We start from the raw sequence: 19,676 nt of genomic DNA, 5'->3' as shown, positions 1-19,676 counted from the left end.
CCGATAACACAGTGTTTTTAAATTCTCCAAAACTCATACAAAAATAGTATTATTTAAAAGATTTAGTTTCAAACTACATTCGTAGATATCATACCAGCATATCTTTATCCAAAATATCGATGACTAGTGGTTTTACCCGGCTTCGCTCGGTATTTGTAATATAAACCGCTTAAACATGGCTAATCTAATAGTAAACATTTTATTAAATTTATTTGAAAAGTTTTATTTTATTTAAATATTCATTTGTTTTTTATTAAATTTAACGTCACGGATTCTACCACCCAAACCTTACATACATACATACAAAGTCTCTTTCGAAATTATATATTAAGAAGAGAAAATATTTCAAATTGACTGGTTATTTTCGTCGCGTAGCATACATATGTATTTCTCAAATTGAATAACACAATGACCTATAAGATAGATATCGTTTATTGCCTGAAAATATATTGAAATGTATATAAATTTCATACAAAATTATCAGTTTGAGATAATGATCTGATAATTCATATGGTCGAAGATAACTGTAACGAAGTTGTATTCCAACTTTTAACTTTGGGAGTTTGGTTTAATTTAAAAAAACCTATTAACCATTTGCGAAAAATACGTTCACTCATTATACAATAGTTTTCAGAAAATTCGGGCAGTTCACGAGTTGACAAAATGATTATATACATGTGCTGTAAATCAACTAATATATCATGCTGTTCCAGTCTTTAAAAATTTATGATTCAATGGAAAAACTATTTTTCCTTGACTTCACTTACCATATTTGAACACAAATGATATAAACTTAGTTATAATCATATTATTTTCTCAGAAACTATTTATAAATCGGTGATATCATGTCCATAGTATCAGTTGATAACAAATAAGGAAAATTTTAAAATAAAACACAAGACATTTAAAATTAGTATTAATGTATAATACTTTGTTCAGAATAGAGGGGTGTTAAAAAAAGGCCAAATTTCAATACACAAACTTTTAATTATTTGTCGTATATCGCTGAGTGATAAGAAGTGTTTGTCATCGTATACAAGTTACACAGTTTAACATCTACAGGACACACAAAATATTTCACATATAATGTTTATTTTTCAACAACCAAGTATATAGACTTTTCTCATTATTCAATTATTATTATTTTCATTTCGTTTTTAAAATCAATCATCGTATACATTGTTAGATATATTGTTTCACATTTTCATATCGGTAATTTTTATCCTCCTAAAATGTATAGTATTAGCTAGAACTCTGAACTGAATCTGTCAAAATTTAACTGTCAGATTTAATTATTATCAACGAGTATTTCAAGTTACAGTATCGTATATTAAAATATTTTTTTTTTAATGAAAATATGAAATGTGAACTTTTGTATGAAATTCAAATTCAGAGTCCATCTCACAATACAAACTACTATAATAATAATAATAAATATTTAAAAAATCCACACGAAATTTCAATTTTGCAAGAAATGATTTAAATAATACTTCAACGGCATTACTACACAAGAAAAAAAATAGTTAGGCATTTTAATACATTAGAAAACAATCAGTCAATATTTGTTTTGTATTTTAATCTTTTTATAATTAGCGATAAATCATCGATCTGCAACATGTGAATGTATTAAAAAAAATCCATCATTATTTACATCACAATTTCTTAAATATTTCAATAGCTTTTCTCCATTGAAATAAAATATATTCAATATCAATACATATTAAATGGTATACACATCGTATGTTTATAAGCGGTGATACTATTTTTTCATTTATTTCTGTGCATCGTATTTAGAAACTCAGTGTTTTAGTAATTTGACTTCCTTTTTTTTATTAATATTATTATTCAATATATTTATATAAAACAAAATTACAATGAAATACCCGGCCCTGAGCGCTAAGATTACATAATTTATTCTTAGTCGTACTCCTAAAACTCTAAAAATTACTTTTTAAGAAAAATAAATTGTTATATATTAATTAATAATATACATAAAAATTATTATCGTATTCTATTTTATTATATGTTAGATTGCAGAATTAATCACTAGTGTATATCGTCAAAGCAATTTAAAAACCTTAATTTTAACGTTTAAGTACTAAATCAATTCCACATTCTAATAATAAAAATATAGTGGTTAATACATAACAAACTAAATACTAACATTTCGTCAAAAAATTATAATCAAAGTAGGAAAATAAGAAGAAAAAAATACAACGAAAAAAAAAGCGAGTCGTAAAAGCACCAGTATCACAGATTTATAAATATTTAATTATTTTTGACAATTAAGTTGTAATTCCTCTATGGTGGATTGTCCAAGTGTAGCCAAAATAAAAAAAATGTGGATTGCACATGCCACTGTTCAGATCATTTTTTGTTGTTGTAAATATTATCATTATATTGTATGGTTAATTTAAAACAACAAAAAGAGTAACTTAAAAAAAACAACAACACTATAATTATAGTACAATAATAACAGTGATTTACATTTTAAAGATACATTCATAGATAGAAGAGAAAGGAGTGAAAGTGAATTACAATAAAATCAATGGAGTCATCTGGTACGAATACATTTCTTTTAACGTCCGCGATATATCCCATTTCAAATCGATTAAAATTAAATTAAATTACATACAGTACGTTCCACATGAGCCATAGGCAACTTTGAGGGTCGATTGATGAGATCTAGTATAACATTTTATTGATACATCACCACGAATAAAAAAAATCATACACCATTTTAAGTCAAATCTTGACAACATGATTGTGCATGGAATTTTTTCACTTAATAATTCAAATACAAACAAATAAAGGAAACCCTTATAAAGTCACACATAGTTCATATGAGACATACCGTACAAATGAACACATTCAAGAGCCGCCCGGTTTAATAAAAAAAAAACAAACAAAAAAAAAGCATTAACCAATTGTACTAAAATAGTGACTAATTTCAAGCGAATTATTATAATTGCCTCTTTTCGTTCCTCTGACAAATCATATCAACATATACATAAATACATACATGTCATATAAAATTAATTCTATGCGTTTTTTTATTAACACACACGAAGCTGAAAAATTATAATTCTTATTACGATATATATATATATATATATATATATATATATATATATATATATATATATATATATATATATATATATATATATATATATATATATATGTAAATTTGCTGCGTATTTGTTTTTTTTTCAAAACATTACAGTAGTATGATTGTTTATAATAGTAATTATGTATGAGAGCGGAACAAATTTAAGGCGATAAATCTTGATGCATGGGATCGTATGGCATGGTGGAGTCGTAAGGTTGTGGCGGATCGTACGGGGGTTGTCCACCGCCCAACGAGTATCCCATTGAGTCTTGGGGTGCGGGAGACATCATCGGCGTTGCCGTACCAGACGCGGGACCCATCGAATATGGAGACGCACCTGAAATTCAATTCACAACCGTACAATAAAACTCATTGCGAACGACACACTTTGATATGAAAATATATTGATAATAATAATAATAATAGGCATGCATTTAAAAGGTCTTCTATTAACCTTATATTATATATTTAATTTTAAATTGAATTTTAAAAAAGCCCAATTTCATGTAATAATATAATATACAAGCAATCATAATACAGAGTCTTGGATTTGTTTATTGTTTATCATCTATGTGAGCCGATTTATTGTTTATTAATATTTAGTTCGAATAAATAATCATTATACATAAATATATTTACGTTATAATCTGCAATCTTTAATAAAATTGATAAATAAACATTAACTGTGAAGGTTATTTATACAAGTTCACACCATTTGACAAAACATATTAGAATTATTCTTCAAAATATAGTTTGGTTGAAATTTAAGGTATTAAAAAGTATAATTTTTATTATTTTATGCTACTTAATAAGGTTCAAAATCGACTCACATTGAATAATAATTATCAATAAACAGAAACATTCACTAATATAAAAAGTATTTATTATATTTGCATACAATAATATTTTATTTGGTTGATTGAATATTAGGTCATTAAAATTGGACATTAATTATTTTATTTTTATTCATAAAAGGAATTAATTTTTGCAATACGAAAATTATAAATTGATAAAATGGCCATCAAATTTATATTTTCCATGAAATTCTTTCGATGGAGAGACCATGGCACAAATCAAAGACTCTGTATATAATATTTAAATCAATTTCAATACAATATAATATAACAGTGATTTTAATATAATAATAAATGGGGCTCAGATCTGTTATGAGAGTAAGAGAGAGAGAGAGAGAGAGAGAGAAAAAGAGCAATGATAAATAATTACGCTCTCATTATAAAATTATTATTAATTCAAAAAAAAATATATTAACCATCGAGTCTAGGCGTGCTACGCCCTGAGCCCCTCCTCTTCGCAAAAAATTTTAGATTTGGGGAAATATCTGCAAAAATTAAAATATATGGTCTCTATGGCAGTGATTTACAAGCTGCTGCATTCATATATGATACAATATTGCATAGGACCACATTAATCACACACCGAAACTTTACTTATTTTTCATTTCAAAAGTACCGAGAATATTTTACGTATGTATAATCGCAAAGAGGATTCATTAAGGAAAGTTTGAAAATCACTGCTATATCATGACACACACAAATAGTAATACAAGTGCAACTATTTAATAATAATTATTCATGTGTAATATATAATATAATAAATTAAATGGTTAAATTTGTGAAAAACAAATACATATATAGTTGTGCCTACCAACCTTCACCACACAACATGCGAAATATTTGAAGAGTTTTTTAATCAATTTAATTTTTTAAAACGTATTTTTGAAATTCCACTTGTAAACTACAATAACGATTATGTAATTGAATGAAGCTCACTTCCAAACGGATATGTAAAATTATTATACAACAATGCGATTTTAATACAAATCACAATTGATTCTCAAAATGTAGAAAATTGATTGCTTAATAAAATTATGGCACAATTTAAATGCATTTTATCAACAGTTTGGAAAATATCCGATCTTCAAATACTCAAGGTTGGTATATCATAAGCAAAAGTTTTGCATTAACCCTTTTAGTACCCTTCGATTTTTCAATAGATATGCCAAAAATAACCTAGGAAATAACTTTTTTAAGTGTTGACTTAAATTACACCGAGATACACAAAAATCACGTTTACCGGAGCGGAGACTAATCAATCTTTACTAAGTTTGACCTAATGAATTCGAATAAAATGCAAATTTCTAAATATACATATACATCTTTCCCAAGCTATTACGAATCCATTGGACCAGATTTATTGGTTTTCAATCATAATTTTTTTTCTGTACGTACTAATTGGAGCGGTAAATGACTTTAAATCAAATTATGAAATGTTCTAGAAGGGGCGCTCGACTCTTTTGGCACAGCAATACTAGATTGTGAGACTTCAAAAGCCAAAAATCTGTAAAAACTGCGTATTTTTTATACTGTATGTATTTTTTTATATAATAACAATAGAACCCTCAATTTATATACAAAGCAAGAGAGCAAAAAACGATGGTTGACAATAGTGAACCATTTTTAGTGCCAAAAGCATTGCCCCAACGCCGATTTTTGCTCATATCTCATAAACGAGAGGAAACCAACGAAAATCATTGTCATACCTGAATTCAGTGGGTCAAACAAGTCCCGATAATTTCTTTTGTTACTCAGTGTAATGAAAACATTTTGGTATTTAATATTTTATAGAGTAATAATATTTCAGATTTATTATAAGTTAGTGAACAAAGAATTTTTTTTTAACTTTCAAACAAATATTTTGATATTTTAGGAATTTACAAATAAATGCCTCGCATTTAAAAACGTTTTTTTATATAAAAAATAAATTTACATATGTACATTCATACATGTAATATTTTATCAATGGAATAATCACACTATTGGTTGCAAAAAATAGCATTTTGTAAGGCTGTACAAATAGTTGTCGAGAGTGCATTATAACCATCATAAAAACTTATTAATTACGTTTATAACATGATAATAATACGTCATTTTGAAAAGTCGATAAATATTGGGTCAGGGTATTTTTGGCGATTTTATGAAAGAAAATATATCGGCTCTAGGGTAATAAATATAAGGGTTAATTGAACATTTGTAGCGCAAATTTCACAAGTCATATTCATGACACATTTGCCGGCGATCGTTCAAGTAACAAGCATCGATTAATAAATTCAACGACAGTACAAAGTGGAATTAAAAAAACCATATGTTAGTTAGTAGTAAGTGAATAGTAAAAATGAGATCGTTAAGTTGTTTTTTTTTTTTTGGTAAAAAATAGATAGTGGAGAAAGTCAATGAAGTGTATTTCGATAAATGATTTTGTCCTCACATTTAGTCGAACATATGAAAATCATCATTACCGGCAGCCTTCTTCGCGGCGTACAGGTTAGCCTCCTCTTGAGCTTTGCCAATGTTCTTCTTATAACGAATGCGTTTATTGCCGAACCAATTCGATACCTGAAGTCACATAATTTCACAGAACGATTTATAGATGGACGCATGCATCGAATTCGATCGATGCATTTTGAAAATATACATATATTATATATCAAAATAATAATAAAAAAAAATATTCCTTGCACATAATAAAATACCTGAGAGACTGTGATTCCACACTTTCTCGCCAATTCTTCCTTGGCTTCTTCGGAGGGGTACGGATTAGATAGGTGCGAGTAGAAATATTCGTTGAGAATTTCTGACGCTTGTTTACTAAAGTTGCGTCTTTTGCGACGAGCGTCCAAGAACCTAAACAAATATTAAATTACACACAGCCGGTACAAGACATCGACTCGGAAACATGTGCAGCTCTGACGTCACATACGAACCTCGATCTCAAAATCATAACAGCTTCGCACGTAGACTGTTTCAATTGCATCTGAATGGAACTGAATTTTTTATGAATAATTTGCACCATACGTTCGATTTCCTGCAAAGCAAATGTAATCATATGTTATTAAAAATAATTAATTTAATTTCAAGTAATGCATATATGTGCATATTTGATCGGAATGAAATTTAACCTTGGGTGTGATGGGTCTCGTACGACTCTGCTCCCTCAGCAGGTTCATGACGTGAGTGGTGAATTCGTTGCAAGCGTTCTCATACTTCTCCAATTCCTGATGGTATATCTGACGGATCTGTGCGAGCTTTGCGCGGTAGTCCGAGTGTTCAATGGCGTTGTCTGCCTGCCCTGTGCCACCTACTGACAAACACACATCACACAACACTCTGTCCGACTACATACAAATTTTCACCCCGGCAGGTGAAACTTTCATTTGTATGCAGTCGGAAAGTCGTTTGACATTATACACATTATAAATGTGGTGTGTTATAGACGTACACTCACCCCAGTCGGCCTGGGCCGCTGCTGAGGCTGACGCAGCTGCTCCGGCGCCTCCGCCTTTTTCCGGACCCGCCACTCCCTCTGCTATCAGCATGTTGTCCAGCCGCATCAGCTGGGGATCTGGAGGCTCCTCTTCTTGAGTGTTTCTCAGCGACAGTACTGCAAAAACGATCAAGACAATTTTATTAAAATAGCGTTTTACAATGGGTTGTAGTTTGGAACATGATTTTTAATTTATACAGTCCCTGTCCAAGAAATTACGGACACCCGTTTTAAGAAACTACTCACTGCAGCCCCTTTTGGGTTAATTTTTTTGTATGCGCCTCTTTATTACCTACCTTATTCACATAAAAAAGATTTTGTGTAGTACTGTTATTCAAAAGAATGTGAAACAAAATTGAAATGTGGAACAACAGTTTGCTCCTGAAAGTCGATCAGTGAAGATGTGCGTTTCTGTAGAAATTTTTAATTATCTCTTCAACAACACCATGGTTTTTTCATTTGATTTTGCAAATTTTGCATTTTGAATTTTTATTGTAAGTGCTAATTATTATTAAGTATTAATTATTTTATTGTTTTGTTGTATTTTATTATATGTATTTATTTTTTAAATAAACCGTGTTACAACAAAAATACATATTTGTTTTTAATATACTAGTAAATGCAGAATTTGTGATTTTTGCAAGGTGTCCGTAATTTCTTGGACAGGGACTGTATTTTTTTATTTTATTTATTAAATTAATCATGTACACTTGTCTAACAGATTTCATCCAAAGTGACGAGTGTACGTTCTACAGATCAAGAAACATATCTAATTACATATAATACATAACCATTATATACTTTTACATTTTTGTAGACGACGTCTATGGTAAAATATATTTATAGGTACTGGTTATGTACCTTCATTAGATATTCATTTATTTAAGTTTAGGTTTGGACCATTGTGGCATTACATGAGTTCTTAATGCACCACAAGGGTCAAAAATATACAGAGATGAGAAAAAAAATGATATATACAGACAAAAATACATTTATACATCATCATACAAAACAATAGCATTATTAAAATAGCAAAAAAAGTAAATATATCAAATAACAAAATACATAATGTCTAAATAGGGAATATCTTGCATATGCAGCCAGCAGCACCAATATACATATAAGAACCAGCTGCAAATACAAAACATCCCGACGAGGCCCAAATGGAAGAGAGAAGATCAAAATTCCATTCATACTTAGTATCCAATTATTAAAATAATGATGAGCGTAGGCTACCAGAAAAATAATCTCTGATAACCTATGCTCACTGAGGTGGAAAATATCACATTCAGGCAGCAACGATTTCATTAAAAAGTCACATAGCTCTTGGAATAAAAGCCATCAGATTAAAAACTGTGCGGGCAGGAGGTACAAACATCAAATAAAAATGTCTACCACATACATAATATTATAAATAAAGTCCCAACTGTTCCAGCAATGACAGGTATATGTGTTACCACATAGAAGCTGGAGAATAAAACGAATTAATGAGAGGTTTCTCCGAAGTTCAAGGGAATTATACCCAAAAGGAAAGGAGTAATTTGCTTCATGCAGATTTCACACAATCGTACTATATTCTAGCTTGCTTCTCATAAGCGAGAAGACAAAGGGTTGGAGAAAAACCTTGCATATCTTTCAAGACATATCTTCGTTTCCGCTATAAGGTAGGAACAAATTTGAAAATTATATGTACGTTACTACACCATATTTTAACATGACATTAAATTAAGCGTCAATTGGTTTTTGGGCGTGAGCCCAACTGTTAAAGTACATACATTTTTTCAAATAAGCCTCCAAACATCCCTTCCCACTTGATATATGCACTTTTAATATATATATATATTTTTAATATATATATATTTTTAATATATATATTTACGATTTTTAATATATATATATTTTTAAATTTATACCAGGAAGGCTTTACAGGTAACCCCAATGCACCTTCCTGGCCAGAAACATTGTACATTTGATACAAGTATTATACAAAGTAAATACATATCAATTAATATCCACAGAGACATCTATCGTTAAATTTGTAAATTTGCAGCATTTTATACAATTCAGCGAAATTCCAGGTTGTTGAAAACTCGAGACTTGCGAGAAAATGGGTAAGGTTGCCAATTTGTTTCAATGAAAAATAGATAAATTGGAAACGATCGATCTGGAGTCACAATCCAAGGTGTGGCCAGAAGAAACCAATGGGATTTGAACCTGTGATCACTTTGTTCAAAGCATTATATGCTAACCAATAGTCTATGCTCTATTCTGCTATATGAACCACATACAGGAAATCGTCATAGAGTTCTCATACATTCATACCTCCAATCAATTTGTGACAAAAGCTTGTCAAAATGCTGTCCATCTGGTGCTGCATCTAATATTGTTTACATTAAGTATTGTATTCAACTTGAATATATAGGAAATTGTCTCATGTTTGCTTTTTTTCTATTATTATTTTTTGTTTGTATAGTGTTTTATATTCTTTATGAAGAACATGAGAAATAAATTGTGTGAGACACTATTCGACATAGTGAGTATATATAAATCTGAAATTTAAAAATATTCACAATGATGGTGAGGAACTAACCAGTTTTCTCTTTGATTTCGCATAGTACTGAAAAGAGCGCCGGTTTCATCCTATGGCAATTGAGGGTGTGCTTCCTGGCCTGCGCCTCGTCCAAACTTTGATCTGTAATGTTCATGATCTGTTGTAAGATTTCGCCAATGTCCTGCTTTCTGGCGTCGCCCTCTCCCGCTGAAGCTCCGTCGTTTTGTGGCAGGCCGTAGCCCTGTGGGCCCATAAGGCCGCCTCCGTGACCCATCATTCTGCTAGGATCGTCCATTACCAATTCACCATACACTACTGGTCACAACGATCGAATCTGGAAACAGCAGTATAGAAATATTTTACATATTTTCTTTGTGTACTGAAATTTTGAACGTGGCATTTGTTTTTTTTTTATGTGATCTTCGTCATGCTCAGAATCGAAATAAGATATGAGCTTATTTCCGGGTCATAATTAAACTATAATAAAAAAAGTTGTGTCGAAATCTATTTTGCTTTGTGTCCATTGCATTCTGGGGTGTGTTCTGAAATGTGTCAATAGAATTGGGGATATTCTGCACGTACATACCAGCAAGATCGATAATCATTTAAATAAATGTATGGAGAGTGACAATGGAGTGTTCGGTGAATTCGGTAGATCCTGTTCGAGTAAAAGGAAGATGATGAGGGGTGGGGTGGGGTGGGGTGGGGTGAGGCGTTAAGAGACGACGAGACGGCGATCACCTGACCTGCGACGTGGGGCGAAGTCGCAGGGGGCGAAGTCAGCGACGGGGCTTCGGAGACAGGGGGCGGCGGCCGTGCGCCGCGTCCAGCGTCCTCCAAGATGGCGGCTGACAGCAGCCTTGTCTCTCTCGCACTCCACTCCTCGACAAGGAGAAAGACAAGGACGGAGAGCACAATGCCCTCTCTGCATGTTCGCTTTTTTATTTCGATTTGTGGCCTCAGAGTACGGCCTTGTACGCTTTATTATTTTTTAACAAGAAAAGTTGTTCTGCTGTTCTTATTTTATTATTTATTACTATTACTTATGAAAGTAAATATATAAAAAGTGCCAAGTTAAACTTTAAAAATAGTTTCATTTGTATTTAAACAGTTTTTCACTGATTTTTTTTAATTTTTATATTACAGATCGTAAGATCTTACCCTTCTACATATGTATATAAAATTTTTGGGCCTCGCTGTGATTTTATTTTTATTTATATATTGTTTTATTTTATGTTATTTTTTCTTTTTCTTTCTCCTTATGTACATTTTTATGTACTATTTTTCTTTTATTTAATATGAAACTAAGAATGTGATTTTTGGATTTCATTTCTTGGTTTTTACACTTTTGTACATTTATTCTTTTTCTTATGTATTATTTTCTGTTTTTTTATTTTTATTTTTTCATTTTATCATGTTTTTCTGCTTTTGCATTTTTGCTTTTTATTTTATATATGTATTTTATTTTTCTGTTTTTCATAATCAAATGTAGGTTAGGTTCTTCCTGTAAAGCCACAATGGTTCAAAACTACTATAAATAAATAAAAAATACGGTAAACGGACTATTATTTCGCACATTGCGACGACAATCGTTGCCACGAAAATCGCGAATACGGAATATGTAGCACTATGGGTTCGGTGATTCGGTCGATGATAGATGGAATGGATGGAATTTTCCGGTGCCAGATGAAATATTTTCCTGTGGTCGAAATTTTAGTGACGTGTGCGAAATCGTTTTGCACGGAGTAATCACCGAACCAAAAATACATACATACATATGATCAGAAGAATTTCTAATAGGTTTTTAAGTTTTTTGCCTATTATTATGTACATATAAATTATCATAAAAATAAAAATGATATAAAAATATGTAGTAACAAAAAAAAGTGTAAAATAAATAATGATCACTGGATCAGTAACTATTAGAATAGACTCAGATATAATTTATTACCAATAAAAGTATTTAAAAATCAAAATCGAAATAGATATGTATAATAAATCTGTTTCAGTGATTATTCCGCAAAATGTGATCTCGCGCACGTCACTTAAACTTGATCACGGAACATATGGCACCCAAAAATTCCATCAATCAAAATTCACGCACGCGAAATATTGTATGTACTAATGAGAACTCGAATGTCAGATGTTCCGTGATCAAAATTTTAGTGACGTGCGCGAGATCGCTTTTTACGGAATAAAGGTCTGTTCATACTTAACAGCACTGAACGGCTTCAGCACTGCACGACTCCGTTTCCAATATGTCATTTTATTACATTTCTATTCATATCTACCTACACGTCGCGGTCACGTCACGTTCACAGCACTTTGGCCGAGTGCAAGGCAAAATCGGCTTACTTATACATTACAGGCCATGACGATACGGCGCAATATTGCTTACGTCGTATTGTCGAGTACTTACAATATGAATGCATACACGTGCATTCGTAGCTACGCGTCAGAATACAAGCCAGCAAAAATGTTTCGGCGTTTATCGAACGAAAAATGATGTATAATCACGTTGTTGTTGGAAGAAGAAGCTCAAGAAGGCAATAAAAAAGCACGGAGGCGTTTTGATGTGCATCCCATGTTAAAAAATAGAAAAATCGAAGGAGAGTTTTGGACACTGTATAAGGAGCTTGTGGATGATGGACAAAATTTTTTTAAATATTTCCGTAAAAAATTTTTTTTTTTTTTTTAAATATTTGCGCCAAAACTATGTAGAAAGATTGAACAGCTGTCAACTGCCACTATCGATAATTGGTCCAAAACACCAAAGCGGCAGACTCATGGCACGTAATTCGCGTGTATATCTCCACGATGTCCAAAAAGACGGATACGATACGTTGACGGATGTTGCTGTAAGGTATGAACAGGAAATGTCGGGTACTGCTGTAAGCCTGCCGTGGCGTAAACGTGACGGTTGAAATGAACATACCCATACAAAATGTACCAAATAATACTTTTCGTACGGCTGGATACCTGCTGAAGTCGGTACGTGCTGACTAGGTATCAACAGACCTTAATTCGTTTACCAATAAACCTACACATATGTAGAAATATGTAAAAAATGTAATGCATTGTCATCAATATTAAGGTTTCCGCTAGTATATAATATTGATGGTTTATGCCGTTCTCTCTTATATCTGTTACAAGAGAGAACATTCACATCTAAAATAATCGTATATAGATACAAAATCTCGATTATAAAATTAAATAAAAGATGATGAAACGGTGGTATGCATTGGCCGTAAAATGAAACGTTAAGACGAGTGAGAGGGTGTTTAGTGACAGTTGTCAGTGGCAGTGGCAGTGGCAGTGGCAGTGGCACGTGGCTGCCGCAGCTCGAAGACGTGTGGATGCGTCAACTCCTTTCCACAACTCTCAAACTCACCAGACTCTTCAAGACACACGATCCCATAGGAATACGTCTCAGTTCGCAGTGGGGAACAAAGAAGAAGCATAGAAAAGTAGTATTAGCAATTCATTCAGAAATGGTCGATCCCGCGATTGAGGTCCAGCTCGCGCCTCTGAGAGAGCGCGTCAAGCAGCAGGGAGATCTCGTGAGACAGCTCAAGCAGGAGTCAGCCCCGGACTTGGACGTTAAAAAGGCGGTAGTCGAATTGAAGGCTCGGAAGAAGGTTCTGGAAGATGCCGAACTTTCACTTACGCCATCTCATCAAACCTTCGACAGGGCCAAGATGGAAGATCTCCTCAAGCGGCGCTTTTTCTACGATCAATCTTTTGCAATCTACGGCGGTATTACTGGCCAATACGACTTCGGACCGATGGGCTGTGCCTTAAAAGCGAACATGATACAACACTGGAGGCAATTTTTTGTACTGAGGGAGCAGATGTTGGAAGTCGACTGTTCTATTCTCACTCCGGAGCCAGTCCTCAAAGCTTCTGGCCACGTTGAAAGATTCGCCGATCTGATGACTAAAGACGTCAAAACTGGTGAATGTTTCCGCCTCGATCATCTCATCAAAGCTCATCTTGAGAAGATAGCATCGGAGAAGAACGCTACTAAAGAATTAAAAGATGAATGTGAAGATATTACCGTGAAGCTGGACGGAATGAATGCCGATCAGATGGCTGAAATCTTGACCAAGTTCAATATGAAGTCACCAATTAGCGGCAACGATCTCACTCCTCCGATCGAATTTAACCTGATGTTTGCTACTCAAATTGGTCCGACTGGTCTTATTAAAGGTTTCTTAAGACCGGAGACAGCTCAGGGTATTTTCGTCAATTTTAAACGACTTCTCGAATTCAATCAAGGTCGTTTGCCATTTGCCGCGGCTCAAATCGGAAATTCATTCAGGAATGAAATATCTCCACGTTCTGGGTTGTTGAGAGTACGGGAGTTTACTATGTGCGAAATAGAACACTTCTGTGACTCGAAGGAACATCCTAAGTTTGAAAGTGTTAAAGATACAGCATTGCTCTTATACTCGGCGAATAATCAAGAACAGGGTAAATCAGCGGAGACGATGACTATTGGAGATGCTGTGGCTAAAGGCATTGTTAATAATGAAACACTCGGTTACTTCATGGCTCGTATTCATATGTATCTTTTAGATGTTGGTATTAAGCCTGATAAGTTACGTTTCCGTCAACATATGAGCAATGAAATGGCTCATTATGCATGCGACTGTTGGGACGCTGAATGTCTATCGAGCTATGGCTGGGTAGAATGCGTCGGGTGTGCTGATCGATCAGCATATGATCTGACACAACACGCTAAAGCTACAGGAGTACGTTTAGCTGCCGAGAAAAAACTGCCAGCTCCAAAAGACATAGAAATCACCGAAGCCGTACCTCAGCGAGCGGCGATCGGCAAGTTGTTCAAGAAAGATGCTAAAATGATCAACGACACGTTGGCTGCTTTTGACGAAGATCAAATCAAGGATTTGAAAAAGGCATTAGACGAATCTCAAGCGTACGTTCTCAAAACAGCATCTGGAGAGTTTAAGTTGACGTCCGAAATGGTCAGCGTTAGAACGTCTCAAAAAACCGTTCATGTTGAAGAGATCGTCCCTAGTGTCATTGAGCCTTCATTCGGCATTGGCCGTATTATGTATTGTGCTCTGGAGCAAAATTTCAAAGTACGAGACGAGCAGAGAACATACTTCTCCCTACCACAACTAGTTGCTCCAATCAAGTGTGCCGTATTGCCGCTTAGTGGAAACGCTGAGTTCCAATCTTTCGTCAAGACCCTCTCCAATGCGTTGACTCGAGTAGATGTGTCGCATAAGGTCGATGATTCCTCTGGCTCAATCGGAAGGAGGTATGCTAGGACTGACGAGTTGGGTGTGCCGTATGCTGTGACTATCGATTTTGATACTTTGACTGTGCCGCATACTGTCACGTTAAGGGAACGCGATGAGATGAGCCAACTGAGGCTGCCCGTTGACGACTTAGCTCAAGTCGTGAAAGATCTGTCGTCAGGATCGGTTAAGTGGAAGGACATGCAGCAGAAGTATCCCAAATTCGAACAGCAAGAGAACCCGAAAGCGAATTAGATTTATTTATTTTATATGTGGCATTTACTGTATGACTATTGCGCAATGAATTTTTATTCCTAATAAAAAACTGCACTAAAATTGTTAATGTTTTTCAATCATGCTGATTTGTATGTGTCACGATATCAAGATTTTTATTCAAAAAAATATTTATGTATAGAAAGCTTTATATGAATGTCGGCTTGAATTTTTGATGACTTGTATTATTAAAATGGCTTTTTGTAAATTTATTTTGAATACTTGCCTCATTTTTGAATATATAAAAACATTTTACATTGTATGAATCTTTTTTTTAACCTTTTGTATTTTGTAACCTTATATTTTATGGTATTATAGAAATTGGAGAGCAATAATACGAGTATTATTCAATTTTACGATAAAGCGATATTTTCAGATAAATGTAAGAATTGTGCAAATGCACTTTACTATACTTTATTTAACAAATATTTGGTATATTATAACAAAATTTAGATTCATCAAGTTTTTATGTCATCGTTTAACAAGGTATGTGAGCAGCTGTGTTGACAAAAGTGTTTTGATGTTCAAAACATATGATTTATAGTAATAAATGAAACATTTAGGTAAACGTTAACACGGTAAGTTATCGAAGCGTAAGATTCTCATATGTGGATTTGTCTGCAGAGAGGCAGAAATGCTTTTACTCCGAAATGATATCATTCTTGTAAATATTACATCATTACTCTCATATATGAACAGTTGTGAATGCAGAGTCTTCGAAAGGTAATAAAATTATGTCTAAACTAAACTGGAGATGACTAAAAAGTGTAAAGCAGAACCTAGGTATGATCTGTTATTAATCTACATAATTTTTTCGTTTTCAATCATTCATTGTTTTACACACATATTCTTCAATGAGTGATAAATTTCATATCGAAGTTTTCACATCATTTCACGCGTAAACAAACATATATATACGTTACAGTGGATCTGTGTTTTCCAGTGAAGTTATATTGAATGTTTACTAGTATAGATTACATTTCGCTGCTCTGAATCAGTGGAACTGAAAAATTGTTCACAAATACAATGCAATATACTTAGCGATATAGAATCGTAGCATTTCAAGCCTCCGACTTGACTCACACTCGTGACTTCTTTTTTTATTAATCAATAGTATTATGATATGCGTCAACTAGAATTTTACAACCAATTTTATTGAATTAAATCTATGTACTAATAAGTTAAAATAAATAATTTCTTTATAAAAATCATGAATTTAAATTACATTGTAGATAAAATCGTTGAATTACACTTAGTTTTTTGATGTGTTGTGGCCAAAAGCGATTGTTTTTCCAGTCTCAATACATTTTTATTTTATTAAATTGATTTCTTTGTATGAAATTCATACACATTTACTATGAATGTACATACTTACTTTTTTATTTATACATATTTCATTACCAAAGATTCAATAAATTAATTCATTCAAGTTTTTAGTTTAATTTATTCAGTGTCGTAACTAGTAAAATTGGGCCCACATGCAAAAATGTTAGCGAAAGACCCGGCCCCCCTTTAGTTTTTTATTTTTTAAATTAAATTGATAATTAGCTCGCATTATTTAAATTTTCTTTTTGCCCGCCTTCAGTCACTAATTCTTCAATTACATTTTACAAAGACATTTTAGAAGCTTCTTCATGTTCAATCTACAATATAGCTAATTAACTGACCCTGAGTTGACTCGTCGAATTTCCTTTAGTTTTTTATTAATTTGAAAAAAAAAACTATATTGAATTACGTTATCGAATATTTCATATAAAATAAAATAACTATCCGAAAATTTCGAACAATATCAAATACGTTAACGTGATTCACAATACACAAACGAAACGAAAATATTTTATTAACCAACTAGCTGAACCCCGGCATGCGTTGTAATGCCACAATAACGCATGCAATTTCCGTTCCCGTTCCAATTTTTCGGAATAACGCAGGCAGCGAACACCATGGTCGCGACGCGAAAACATTTGAAATTATAGCAAATGACACTCATTCCCGTTTTTCCCGTTTTTTTTTTCACAGTAATCTTCCCGGAAATGCATACAACAAATCCTGAAAGTTCTATCGTAATCGCTTCAGTGGCTTAGGAGCCTATTCGAGACACACACACAGACATTCATTTTTATATATATAGATATTTTTTTAAAATTTAAAATCGGGGTTATAGATAATTGCAGTCAATTATTATTACTGTATCATAACGGAAAACTATTAAATGTCGTGAAAAGGAGTACAAAATCGTGAAGATTTGACATTCAATTTGGAGTATAAACTTTTAACTAGTGCTTCCATTAGTCTTATGAATAGTTTTAATTAAATTTTTACAACTTTTATTTGAAAAATATGTAGTATTTCAATTTAAAATTCTTTTGGGCCCCTAAATCTAAAAGGCCTACAGGCCCGCGACTCAATACGTTGGCAAGAAATTTGAAAGCACAAATCGTTCAAGTCGCATTCAGAGTCGAAGCATAAGGTAAAAGTCAGAGTCGGAGTCAGTGTATATAATACATATAATAGTGAAATATATTCAGTTAGGATTTCACTGAAACGCTAGTGAAAATATAACTTCACTGGCAATATTATTTCTCTGAAACATACATACATATGTACATACAATGCATGTAAATTCAATAAAATTATGGAAGAAAAATGAATAAATAAATACAAGCTACTTACTGATTGTCCAAACATTTTATTTAATTTTAAAATTCTATAAAAATTACAAATTAAACTAAGTATTATAAAATTCTGTATACAAATATAAATGAATGAACATATTATATAGGTACATTTTTGTATTCATATTTTTTCGTGTAGATCACAAGATATTATATATACATAAAACTTAATCCTTATACTTATAAGATAAAGGTAATAATGTTGATTCTATTTTAAATTATAAGTAAATCAAGTAAGTCACTCTACATACGTACACCCTTTTGAATGTCCAACATTAAGAAATAATACACAAATAAATAATATTCACATGTAAAAATTATACAGGGTTGGAGGGGAATGTCCATGATATCTCTCAGATGCTAATAGATGATTAGCAGATTCAGGACGACAAAAAAATGGTACGTTCACATAAATACTTATTTAAGTTTCTGGTAAAATGGCAACGTTAAAAAAATTTTACAATATTTTTTTACATGGAAACATTTGAACAAAACAATGACACATCTGTGTGTTTGATTATACATACATGTTTGTAATATGATTATATACAGTATAAACAATATAATGTTAGTTTTGATTCGACGAATAGTATTTTCAAAAAATACAATTAGATATTCATAAAATAACAAGTCCGGTATATAAAATGCCGATATTTAATCACGGCTGCCGTCGCTGACGTTCGGTGCGCGTTGGTGAGATTCTTCGATTCTGAAGATTCTATGAGGTCCAAGATTCTATCACTGTATTAAACAAATATATATATTTATATATGTATGTGTGCAATGCAACGAAAAACAAAAAAAACTCCTTTTCTCATATTAAACGGCTTAAGTCTTATCGTTTGATAATATATATTAATATAATAATTGCACAAATTTAACTAGATATAAATTCACAATTCAAATCCATTATATACAAAAATTTACAATGAAGTTAACATACATATTTTGGCGATTGTATAATATGAATAACCAAAAACTTCAGTTCTCATAGAATGAAATCAGAACATTCATAACCTAACATACAATTTTTTTTTAGGTTGTTCTAATTCTTTACACTCTGTTTTACAAATTGAACGATCGCCATATTTTTCATAAAAGTCTCAGAATCAATAGCAACAATAATATATTTTGCATATATGTATATATGTACTACATATATTAACACAACGGGAACATAATTGTAAATGTAAAACGTATTGGAGTTGAGATTTGCCATTGACAGGTTAATATTTTCATACACAACTGAATTTGACGCCATCATCGCTTGAATAACAATTGTGGCAGTGAAGTTGGTTGTGTCTGACGCGTACATCGGCACCGAGTCGTCCATCTCCCAGCCTCACTCCACAGACACAGCATTGGAAACAAGACAAATGATAGAACAATCTCAGAGATTCAATGATCATAGCGGCTCCACGTCCTAAAATTAAAAATTCAATTATATTACTAAGTAA

General features: G+C 32.5%; 3 protein-coding genes across 13 annotated transcripts in view; 1 reads left to right on the top strand and 2 right to left on the bottom strand.

Moving 5' to 3' along the window:
• Positions 1-3,199: 3,199 nt before the first annotated feature.
• exd (PBX homeobox extradenticle) lies at positions 3,200-10,907 on the bottom strand. 11 transcript variants are annotated; one of them, XM_077428478.1, is made up of 9 exons: positions 10,751-10,894; positions 10,044-10,338; positions 7,415-7,570; positions 7,089-7,267; positions 6,894-6,994; positions 6,663-6,813; positions 6,429-6,525; positions 4,383-4,451; positions 3,200-3,449 (listed from the first exon to the last, which is right to left on the bottom strand). In XM_077428478.1, exons 2-9 carry the CDS (start codon positions 10,297-10,299, stop codon positions 3,274-3,276), a joined length of 1,185 nt encoding a protein of 394 aa, XP_077284604.1. In that variant the 5' UTR covers positions 10,300-10,338; positions 10,751-10,894; the 3' UTR covers positions 3,200-3,273. The 11 variants fall into 11 exon arrangements, 9 of the variants coding, with proteins under 9 accessions (XP_077284604.1, XP_077284602.1, XP_077284605.1 ...); XM_077428476.1 differs by having other exon boundaries at positions 7,409-7,570; positions 10,746-10,860; XR_013260466.1 differs by having other exon boundaries at positions 3,214-3,449; positions 6,398-6,525.
• Positions 10,908-13,266: 2,359 nt separating this feature from the next.
• Positions 13,267-15,868, top strand: GlyRS (glycine--tRNA ligase). Its single transcript, XM_077441459.1, has one exon. The coding sequence runs from the start codon at positions 13,361-13,363 to the stop codon at positions 15,524-15,526; it is 2,166 nt and encodes a 721-aa protein (XP_077297585.1). The 5' UTR covers positions 13,267-13,360; the 3' UTR covers positions 15,527-15,868.
• Positions 15,869-18,215: 2,347 nt separating this feature from the next.
• Positions 18,216-19,676, bottom strand: part of smash (smallish) — a 138,608-nt gene continuing 137,147 nt past the window's right edge. Inside the window, exon 19 of the mRNA XM_077428180.1 lies at positions 18,216-19,642. Within this exon, the coding sequence (XP_077284306.1) occupies positions 19,455-19,642 (188 nt within the window). The 3' untranslated portion in view covers positions 18,216-19,454. The remainder of the gene's footprint in view (positions 19,643-19,676) is intronic.

This window comes from Arctopsyche grandis, chromosome 1 (genome assembly GCF_051622035.1).
Source record: "Arctopsyche grandis isolate Sample6627 chromosome 1, ASM5162203v2, whole genome shotgun sequence".
Lineage (NCBI taxonomy): Eukaryota > Metazoa > Arthropoda > Insecta > Trichoptera > Hydropsychidae > Arctopsyche > Arctopsyche grandis.
The sequence above is the reverse complement of the archived record's forward strand: the minus strand, read 5'-3'. Positions and strand labels throughout refer to the sequence as shown.